Consider the following 9,828-nt stretch of genomic DNA (forward strand, 5'->3'; position numbering starts at 1 on the left):
GCTAAGGAAAAGGAAACAAATTTAATGAAAAAGGAACTAACAAAGACTCCAGACACAGGGTCGTTCAGATGACTGGATTTTATTATATAAAAATAATAAAAAAATAAAAAATTAAAACAAACGCCCATATTAATTTATTTAAAAATTGTAGCAAGCAGTACTTTTCTTCAGTCAAAGTTATTTATAATTTCCAGTTGAGTGCAACCTTAAACACTGGTTTAATAAGACCAAATTGTCTACTGTGAACAAATTGAAACTGCAGGGTAATTTCGCCATAGAGCGACACTTTCTTTTGTATTTGGTATGAGCTAACAGCTGTCAACTAAAACAATGATTCATATTAGTTAAAATTCCACAAAACAATCACTACTGCGAAATTAAACAATTTGTGCAAGATAAAATCGAAATTTTATCTCAGCAAACAGCGAACCATACTTTAACTTGTGCAGCCTTATCTCTACTCTTCATTTTGTATATAAGCCACCAAACTGGGTAACGAAATGTCCACTTCGTCTATGGAAAGTAAGTGGAAAATTTCAACTTCTGCATAACTATAATAAATTCAATCCAATTTACAATTGTCAATCGTTTTAGAACATCTTTTCAATCTAAAATTTGCTGTGAAAGAGCTGGAGCGCAACTCAAAGAAATGCGAAAAAGAGGAGAAACTCGAAAAGGCAAAAGCCAAGAAGGCCATACAGAAGGGTAACATGGATGTGGCGCGTATTCATGCAGAAAATGCAATACGACAGAAAAATCAAGCTGTTAACTATTTACGTATGAGCGCACGTGTAGACGCAGTTGCAAGTCGGGTACAATCCGCGTTGACTACACGAAAAGTTACCAGCTCAATGGCTGGCGTGGTCAAAGCAATGGATGCTGCCATGAAAGGTATGAACTTAGAAAAAATCTCTTCGCTCATGGAGAAGTTCGAACAACAATTTGAAGATTTAGATGTACAGAGTTCGGTAATGGAGAATACCATGTCTGATACGACTACAACGTCGGTGCCACAAGGCGATGTCGACAACTTATTACAACAAGTGGCCGATGAAGCTGGGTGGGTGGATATGAAATTGAAAATTGGATATTTTATATTTTTATATTTTTTTATACTACTTGCGCAGCTTGGAGCTCAATATGGAATTACCTAGTGGTGTACAGAGTTCAACTATTGGTGCATCTACACAAGTTTCACAAGAGCAAGACGAACTAACTCAGCGACTGGCACGATTGAGGCAAGCCGAATAGATTTGGTGCATTTATGATTTCAGATTTTCAATCTGGTATTAGTGGGGTTAACGAAAAACAGTTTTTATATATCATTTATGTTGCGCGCTTTATTTTCATATGCTCCATGTTGGGCGAATGTGTTGTACATGAAATCTGCTTCATAAGTTTAAAAATCAATAGAAATTACCCAGATATTTAGGATAATTCACGCCTTGTTCAATTAAAAGTTTTACATTGCATCTCAAATATCTTGTTTGAAATGTACGAATTGTTGTTGCATTAGCAACTGCTGCTGCTGCTGTTCGGTGAAGTGCTGTTGTTGTGGCAGTTGTTGCATTGTTCCTTCAACGGAACCTGGCTGCAGCGGTAGTAGGTTCTTTTTCATGCGCTGCTTCCGTACCTTTTTAACTTTGACATCTGTTGGCTCTTCTGTGGGAATCTTAGGTTTGGGCTTGGGACCGCGCTTTTGTTCGATTTTTCGTTTTGGGTGTGGTGCCACCATTGGCAATTGCCGCCATACGTCATTGTGCTTGTCAAGGCGCCGTTTCAAAAGCTCTACATCGCGGGTGCGTCGTCGAAGAAGCTTCTTAACCGTATTTATGCTAAAGGGAGGATGCAAATTAAAAAATCTTTTGATAAAAAATGTACATAGAACATTTTAAATAACTACCGGAGCACACAGCGCTCATTTTCAGTTTGTAATTCCTGGCAGCGGTGATAAACTTTTTCAGCGAGTAATTTGTACTTTTGGGCCTTTTCGTCGAGTAGCATGTTTGAATATAATTCAATTAGTAATTAAAGTAACATTTCTTGGTTAAAAAACAATTGTCCCGATTTTCTTTAATTTGTACGCTTGGAGCTCAAGATGTAAACAAACAAACTGTTCAGGTGGGCTCAGCTGTCATTTAAATTGATCATTCACAGTCGATTTTGGTAAATTTTTATAAGGCCTCTTTTTTTATTTTTTAATGTATATGAATTCATTTTATAAATAAAAATCAGCCTTGGAAAATTTGGCGTAAGTCTAGAATACCAACGGTTTAGTAATAGGTAATACAACATTAATTTTTTTCAATTTACGCCAGCGAAACCCGTACAGTAATTTTTTGGCATCCGCCAACCCCTCTCATAAAGTCTCATAAATCAACGCACACAGGTGATTTTGCTGCGCCCATTGTTATAATTGTGAAAAAGTAAAAAAGCCGACATTTGTCAACAAAAAACTAAAGGACTCTGCGCATTGCTGCATAGCGTAAGGCGTTATGGCTTCTTCGTCCAATCCAAGTCTGAGTGGATCCAACATAGGAGCCAATAACGACAAAAACACAAATATTTCCGGATCGGGAAAATCCTCAGCCAGCAACAATAAAATGACTGTGGCATCTATTCAGAAGGCCTTCCATGACATTATTATAGATCCTACAAGTTTAGATGAGGCTGCACTATATTTATATCAATCACTGCTTGACGATGCTGTGGTGGGTGTGTTCCTGGAAGTACATCATTTACATAAGACTGGTAATCTAGAAGCACTCGATGGTGTTCCCGAAGAAGGTACGGATGCATCCTATCGCATCGTCGATATGCCAAACTATGACATTTTCGGCATTTCATCAGTTAAGAAACTAATGGATTGCACTTGTCCCAACTGTGATAGGCCAGTGTCAGCATCCCGCTTTGCGCCACACTTGGAGAAATGCATGGGCATGGGACGTAATTCGTCACGTATTGCCAGTCGGCGTTTAGCTACTAAGGAGGGTACAAGCGCCAGTTCCTCATCATCGTCATCGTATCTGCAGACTACTGTTGGAACGGATGACGAGGACGATATTGACTGGTCATCGGAGAAACGCCGAAAGAAGACTAATCAGAGTAACCGAAACAATGGTTCTAAGAAAAATAATGGCAAATCATTCTAGACGTTGAGGATAAACTGTAAGAGTATACAATTTACCATTTCATCTCGCATTCATTCTAAGTGCAGTAGAAATTTTGATTTGCATTAGTATATGCACTGAATATTGATTCCCTGGTGGTTATGAGCGCATGTACCTACTATGTAACCATGTATAAATGCAACATCAAGTAAAACCTGCGCTAAAAGATTCCATTTATAGTGTAAAAAATACATGTTTTTTTCTTAAATGCCTTGTATACATTCTACTAATTTATTCAAGATATTAAATAAATTGTGAGAAACGGAACTGCCGACAATGTGAATAAAAAAATGTTTAACTCTGCGGGTATGGGACTTTAATATTAAACCTAATCATAGGCTTGTTATGGATCCTCTAACAGGACCTTTTAATGATCGTCTTTGGGCGGACCTTCTATTCCCGTTGCTGTTTTGATAAGTATCCCCCTTTTCGGAAACGCATCACTGCTAAGCATACATAAGTCTCTTATTTCTAAAATATAAGTGATGAAAACGAGCAATATGCTCAACTACGTTTAAGTACCGAATTGGAACATTGTTGCGCAAATTGTGCATTTACATCAATTATATTCTGTGTTCGTATAGAACAGTAGCTTATGTCGAAAGGCTGGCTTTAGTATAATGCGGCATTCGCAGCATACTATTACGAATGACTCAATGGCGCCAATGCGTTGAAGAACTTTTGGCAAATAAACGTGCTGAAATAGTTCAGATACTAACAAGTCAATAATCCTATTAAGTCTCATCAAAAAATTCCTTATCCTTTAAAGAATAAAAGGGATGCCGCATTATACTAAAGCCAGCTACTCTTCTATACGAACACAGGTATTAATATTATAAATAAGAGACTGATGCTTGCTTTGCTTTGATGCATTTCCGACCAAGAGGTTAGTATGTAGTTTTTGGTGAATACTATGGGTTAGATTTTGTGGCAGAGCATTAGCGGCATACTAGGTTCTTTGCCCAGAAAAAAAAGTTAAAACAATAAATAACGGCTGAAAGTTTTGATTATATTCCCTAATACACTTTAAATTCCAATAGAAAATTAAGATCACCGATTGATTGTGTTTAAGATTATGTATTTAATTAAATTAATCAATGATGTACAGCTTATTGTAAACAAATTTTTTGAAATCTCAAAACATTTTAAGCGTATGTTGTAAGCCGTTTGATTTCAAAAAAGTTTGCGCTCGCAGAATAAATGTGATCAAATAAACCCACAAGCTCATTTGGTTTTAGTGAGTAAAGTTTTTTGTCCCTTGATTTTCGCCAATTGCATTTCCACTTCCTTTATGTACTTCTCCGGCAAGCAGGCATCCCGCATTGCCGCCAACTTTGCATCGATCACAGCGCGTATATTGCGATCACGTTGGCGTTCGCCCTCACGCCAATCTAAAGCTTGTGCGCGATCCAAATCGAGCAAGCGGCGACGCTCCAACTCTTTCTCGGTCATTTGCTTTATGATAGCCTGGCGATAGCACTCATTTTGACGCTCGCGCTGCGCTTCCTGCTGTTTCTGCTTCTCTTCATACTGTTTTACTTGCGCCATTAAGTGGTCAAAGTCTTTTTCGGCGCGCGCTATCTGCAACGCTTGCCTGTGTTTTGTTTCGCGCAATTGCCGCTCACGTGCTTCGGCCAATTCCTTTTCGATTTGTTTCTTGCGCAACGCTGCCTCCTTTTCTTTGCGCCGATACTCACGTTCGATGCGCTCCTGTTCGCGCATATAGCTCAGCTCTTCGCTAGCTGTCTTTGACTCCAACACCTTTTGCGCCAATATAAATATACGCTGCCGCTTACTTTCGGCCGCCTCGAGTGCCACCTTCTTTTCCAAAGCCAGTTCGCGCTCCTTCTTCTGCTTCTCACGCATATAGGCGGCCGCGCGCATATCAGCCTCGCGCTCCTGTTCGCACAGCATCTTGCGGAAAAGTGCTGCCATCTCAGTGATGCGATTCAACTCCTCGCGGAACTTCAGCTTACGTTCGCGCTGCAGCTTTGATTGGCGTTCATCCTCGACACGTGTGAGTTCGTTAGCTTTGCGTATACGCTTCGCTTCTTCCTCCAAGCGCTCCGCTTCCAGAAAGCGTAAATTTTCGCGCTCATGCAACTGGTTGCGTATCTCACAGGCATACTTCAGTTTCTCCTCTTTTTTCTTCTCTTCATTGGCGTCCTCCTTTTTGAGCGCGTCGGTGGCACGTTCCAGTACCATGCGATCCATACGTATCTCTTCGTCGCGCAATTCTCGTTGGAAATCTTCCTTTTCCTGTATCTGCGCATCGCGCACCGCCTGACACTTGGCATTCAATATGATGCGATTGACGCGACGCACCTCCTCCTCCTGCTCGTGTCTGGCAAGAAAAGCACGCTCTAGAACTTTAACTTTCTCACCAGCCCCGAAGAGATCTTCCTTCTCAGCATTTTCCTCCAGCGCCTTCTGCCGCGCATCATCAATTTTCTTGAAGCGTAAACGCAACTCCTCGGTCTCCCTTTCCATGCGATTGCGTTCCTCCTCTTGTTTTCTCAGCACTTCCAGTCGATCTTCAAGTGTAACTACCTTCGATGAATTCTTTAGGCGCTCCAGCTCCTTCTGAGTCAACATTGCTTGATTCTTATTAAATTTCTCCTTTTTAGATCCTGGTCGTCTGTGGAGCGTTTGCGGCGTGTAGCCCATGACTTTGAGAAACTCAGTGCATTCTTTGGTCAGCTTCTTGTTGTTGTGCGCAACAATGGCCGCCTTTACAGATTCATTTAATTCCGCCGTGGTAGCTGCGACCAGGCTGGTGTTGCTTACATGCGAGCGGTGTGANCATTCTTTGGTCAGCTTCTTGTTGTTGTGCGCAACAATGGCCGCCTTTACTGATTCATTTAATTCCGCCGTGGTAGCTGCGACCAGGCTGGTGTTGCTTACATGCGAGCGGTATGTTGTGGAGGTTTTAGCGCGCCTCCTCCCAGTATTTTCCATATGGTCTCGGACAAGACGTAAATTAGAGGCCGTAAAGCAAGGCATGCTTGCTCCTTTCTAAGCTCTATGTCAATGCTTTTAATGGATTATAGTGAAATGTTAAAAATATACGATAATTGCAATGCTTCCAAAGAAAAATTTTGAAATTTGTTTGAGTGGATGTTCGACTTGTTTTGAAAGCCAAAGGGAGCCCAAGTGAATAAAAAACCGTCTATGCCAGTGTAAGTCAACGGTTATTTTGTTAAACAGGCAGTAGTCATAGAGATGTGTGCGTAACACAGGCCAACGGTAATCGATTTAATAGCTCATTACGAAACTTTAAATAAACACTTCGATTGGGGGATAGGGAAACTGTATCAACTTCAGCAGAATTGTAGTATTTTTTTTGTTGTTGAGAGAGAAACATAGGGACTCTAATGTTTCCGTGTAAACACATAGTCGTCCATAGCGGTTGTTTGGTCGGAAACTGTTCCTCCCTGTTTTCCAATTTCAGTTCTCACAGTACTACAACCTCTAACTCCTTATTAAGAATTCCGTGAAATTCGAGAGTAATTTTGGTGGTAGCGGAGCTATATCATCGACTGAGCTTCGCCACGACACTTGCTCTGCCACAATGTCATCGTACCTACATTTGATGTGGCAGAGAATATTCCTGAATCGGCTGCTTTCTCTCTTCGGCGAGGAGTTACGATTTCCCTACATAGTCTCTGTGCACCGTCGATGCGGTTTCAGAGTAATCGGGTGAAGGCTTTTGCTCGCTGTGTCTAGCGCCAGTACTTTGGCTCCTTTTTTGTTAATTATTTTCCTTCTAGTTTATCAGGCAGCCTTTTCGGTGGCCAGGAAAAAGAAAGGAAGCAAGTTCTCTAGCTATATATGGAAGGCTTCGTCAAAATACACACTGAAGGCCTCTAACTGTAAACCAACCCCTATCGAGGACATCGCATTACTCCCTGGATGAGCGGAAACTGGAACTTGACACACGCCTGACTGAGTTGGCGCTGTGGTATGCCAGAGGACGTCAAAAAATCGTTTCTTCCAGCTAAGCTAAGGCGGGCGACTGCGTTAATGTTGTGTGTGCTCGACAATAGTAGTGGTATTTTCGGGGTTTTACGTTTAAGAATAATGCAACCGGCGCTTCCGCTGAGTAGTATCTTCTCGCTACTGTTACACACAGAAAGCGGTGCCGAGCCGAACGAAGCAAGGTCGAGTGGAGTGAAGCTACTGCTGTTCTGTTCGCACTGAGCAAGGCGGAGGGGTGATTTTCGCATGAAATCAGCTGCAAAGATATCAGAAAACTCGATTCGTCACTGTTTACAGTATGTCTGTACATTATCAGGCCTATTAGATTTGTGTCTCTTTTTCATTTATCGCATACTTTATTGATCTCATACTGCTTTTCCCAAAGAAATCAATAGAGTATCCTATTTACAAGCTGAACAAGTCCACGTTGCACTCACACATGCGAGTCGATGATGCTACAATAACGGATGTAAGGGCTTTGACCGTGAAACCGTAAAACTCCTCACGGGTCGCCACGATATTGTTGCACGCTCTTGTAGTAAGAAATCACACGAAAGGCAGTCGCTTTGTCAGAAACCTCTGTAGGTAACAAACGGAGCGGAGAGTTCCTTCCCAATTCTGATGAGTATTAGTTTCGCAGGCATGCAAAATTCAGACACTCGTTTTAGTACTGTCGAAGCGGCGAAGTAAATTTTGCAGACTAGAGAACTAGTAAATTGTTATAAGTTGAGACTAGGCCTCCACTTTGATTGAAAAACTGAGTAAGAACGTAGTGTCTCTGTCAGAGACTGCACGAATCAGGCAAGCTAACATACAATCCGTGCGCACTATGCCTGCCTAAGTGCCAACTAGAATTGTCCATCCCTATTGCTATTAGGCTCACATTGATTCAGAAGGCTAAGAAAAGCTTATGTTACCGAAAGAGGCTAATGCGAATTTCATTTAGCGAATTTCATTTAGCTCACTCACTTGCCTTTGAAATGTATTGCAGCTGCAAATCTCTCAACCCCACTTTCTTCTGGGTTTCAAACAATTTATTATTTTAAACATTTGATAAACCAAGTATTTGTCTGAAGCTCTGCTCACTATTTTACTCAAAACCTGTTGCAAATTACGCGCACATAAACAAATGCAAGTGGGTAGGTACCCTGCCAGCTGCTCAGCTTCGCTCAAGTTCTGTTTAAGAATGAGTCTGCTTTCTATGCAATTCTTATGCAAAAAGCTACTTTACCGATCAGTTTGCGGCTATCATTCGACTGAGACAGTTCGGGAATTACTTATTTCGGTTTACTTCTAAGTGCCTTTCAAACAAAAAAAAAAAGATGCGCAGCTGCGTAACTTTAGTATTTTTTTTCATTTGCCTTTGCTGCTTCGGCAACCTGACGGTAATGTGCTATAAGATACCACAAGCCAAGCTTGAGATACTTCAGAACGGATTTCGAGTGTCAATACCGCGTGAGTGAAAATACAATTTTTAATTTTTGAATGAATAGTTGTTTTGTTTTTTATTGTGTGTGTGTGTGTGGGTGTGTGTGTGTGTGTGTGTGTGTACGGGGAAGACCCTTTGAGGTGATGGCTTGTGGCTAACAATAGCTTTTCTTGAAAAAACAAAATTCTTTGGGCTAAGGTTAACTTACTACTTACATATTAACCTATAAATGCTAAATATTTTTATTTTATTTTGTGCTCCTAAATATTTAATAATTTATTGTTGGCCAAGTTTTTTTTATATGTACGTACAATCAGTATGTTTATCAGTTATTTTAATCAATTTCCCCATTGCTTAACTTTTGTTCGTTTTTCTAAGAATTCACCAAACAAAATTATACATACCTTTTTTTTCTATGAAATCAAATTCATATCAATAACCTTTAACACGAAATGCACTTTAGAGAGGTCCAAAAATGCATGTGAAATAAGAAAATATCGAATTTTAATGGTTTAACCCCCTGGGACTATTCTAAACCGAAAACAATTTACCGCCGACTTTTTTATTTTGAAATCAAGAAATATTTAGAGCTCGCTCAAAATTTTCCATGTATGTTATATGAATAAAAATAAAATTTTCGTAGAAATAATATATAATTATTGAAAATCCATACTTTTCAATCGGAAAACTCTGTTTCCCTTCAGGGGACTTCCAATAATAATTTTTTTTAACATTTTTATGACTCCCCCGTTACCTTTTTTGTGGGTTTTGGGGGACCTATAAAAAAGTTTATATTAAATAATGGTTGAATAAACGATTGGGTATAGTTATTGGAAGTCTCCTGAAGACAAACAGACTTTTCCGATCGAGAATTTTATACCATTTCTATGAAAATTTGCTTTTGTTTTATTGCAACATAAAAAACCGGGGTATATTTTTCGGTATAAAACCGTCGTAGGGGATGATAGTATTAAAATTTCAATTTCACTTTATTTTGGATTACCCTAATTCATACTGATAACAAGCATATATACATAAATACACACATTTGTATATTGCAAAAATTTGTTTATACAAAAGCATAAATTTAATCAGTTATAACTTTGTCCAGATAAGATTTCACTATACATATGTACATATATGTACATATGTATGTAACTCACGAATTAATATATTCAACTAAACAAAAATTTTGTTTAAGCCCGTATTAAGATTTATTAACGCTAAAACTCTACATTGCTTTGAGTTGTG

The 9,828-nt window shown here is 39.6% G+C and overlaps 4 protein-coding genes across 5 annotated transcripts; 2 read left to right on the forward strand and 2 right to left on the reverse strand.

Moving 5' to 3' along the window:
* The first annotated feature begins 288 nt into the window (after positions 1 to 288).
* On the forward strand, positions 289 to 1,441 carry LOC108377929 (charged multivesicular body protein 1b-like). The gene is made up of 3 exons (XM_017634227.1): positions 289 to 522; positions 595 to 1,060; positions 1,128 to 1,441. Exons 1-3 carry the CDS (start codon positions 501 to 503, stop codon positions 1,249 to 1,251), a joined length of 612 nt encoding a protein of 203 aa, XP_017489716.1. The 5' UTR covers positions 289 to 500; the 3' UTR covers positions 1,252 to 1,441.
* LOC108377931 (uncharacterized) lies at positions 1,326 to 2,108 on the reverse strand. Its single transcript, XM_017634228.1, has 2 exons — positions 1,904 to 2,108; positions 1,326 to 1,835 (listed from the first exon to the last, which is right to left on the reverse strand). Exons 1-2 carry the CDS (start codon positions 2,002 to 2,004, stop codon positions 1,475 to 1,477), a joined length of 462 nt encoding a protein of 153 aa, XP_017489717.1. The 5' UTR covers positions 2,005 to 2,108; the 3' UTR covers positions 1,326 to 1,474.
* An 18-nt stretch (positions 2,109 to 2,126) lies between these two features.
* Positions 2,127 to 3,350, forward strand: LOC108377928 (SAGA-associated factor 11 homolog). Of its 2 annotated transcripts, none has more exons than XM_017634226.1 (2): positions 2,127 to 2,166; positions 2,319 to 3,350. In XM_017634226.1, the coding sequence occupies exon 2, from the start codon at positions 2,496 to 2,498 to the stop codon at positions 3,150 to 3,152; it is 657 nt and encodes a 218-aa protein (XP_017489715.1). In that variant the 5' UTR covers positions 2,127 to 2,166; positions 2,319 to 2,495; the 3' UTR covers positions 3,153 to 3,350. The 2 variants fall into 2 exon arrangements, with proteins under 2 accessions (XP_017489715.1, XP_017489714.1); XM_017634225.1 differs by lacking the exon at positions 2,127 to 2,166 and adding an exon at positions 2,168 to 2,251.
* A 1,044-nt stretch (positions 3,351 to 4,394) lies between these two features.
* On the reverse strand, positions 4,395 to 6,173 carry LOC108377927 (cilia- and flagella-associated protein 45-like). The gene is made up of 2 exons (XM_017634224.1): positions 6,018 to 6,173; positions 4,395 to 5,900 (listed from the first exon to the last, which is right to left on the reverse strand). Exons 1-2 carry the CDS (start codon positions 6,171 to 6,173, stop codon positions 4,395 to 4,397), a joined length of 1,662 nt encoding a protein of 553 aa, XP_017489713.1.
* Positions 6,174 to 9,828: the final 3,655 nt, after the last annotated feature.

Source organism: Rhagoletis zephyria, unplaced genomic scaffold (assembly GCF_001687245.7).
Source record: "Rhagoletis zephyria isolate East Lansing unplaced genomic scaffold, Rhagoletis_zephyria_1.1 Rzeph_scaffold_12994, whole genome shotgun sequence".
Classification (NCBI taxonomy): Eukaryota; Metazoa; Arthropoda; class Insecta; order Diptera; family Tephritidae; genus Rhagoletis; species Rhagoletis zephyria.

Coding starts and splice junctions, on each gene's coding strand:
- LOC108377929 (XM_017634227.1), top strand. CDS start 501: ATGTCCACTTCGTCTATGGAAA. Junction 523..594: donor GTCCACTTCGTCTATGGAAA/GTAAGTGGAAAA, acceptor CAATCGTTTTAG/AACATCTTTTCAATCTAAAA. Junction 1,061..1,127: donor CAAGTGGCCGATGAAGCTGG/GTGGGTGGATAT, acceptor CTACTTGCGCAG/CTTGGAGCTCAATATGGAAT.
- LOC108377931 (XM_017634228.1), bottom strand. CDS start 2,004: ATGCTACTCGACGAAAAGGCCCAAAAGTACAAATTACTCGCTGAAAAA. Junction 1,836..1,903: donor AATGAGCGCTGTGTGCTCCG/GTAGTTATTTAA, acceptor TCCTCCCTTTAG/CATAAATACGGTTAAGAAGC.
- LOC108377928 (XM_017634226.1), top strand. CDS start 2,496: ATGGCTTCTTCGTCCAATCCAAGTCTGAGTGGATCCAACATAGGAGCC.
- LOC108377927 (XM_017634224.1), bottom strand. CDS start 6,173: ATGCCTTGCTTTACGGCCTCTAATTTACGTCTTGTCCGAGACCATATG. Junction 5,901..6,017: donor AATTAAATGAATCAGTAAAG/GCGGCCATTGTT, acceptor GAATCTGTAAAG/GCGGCCATTGTTGCGCACAA.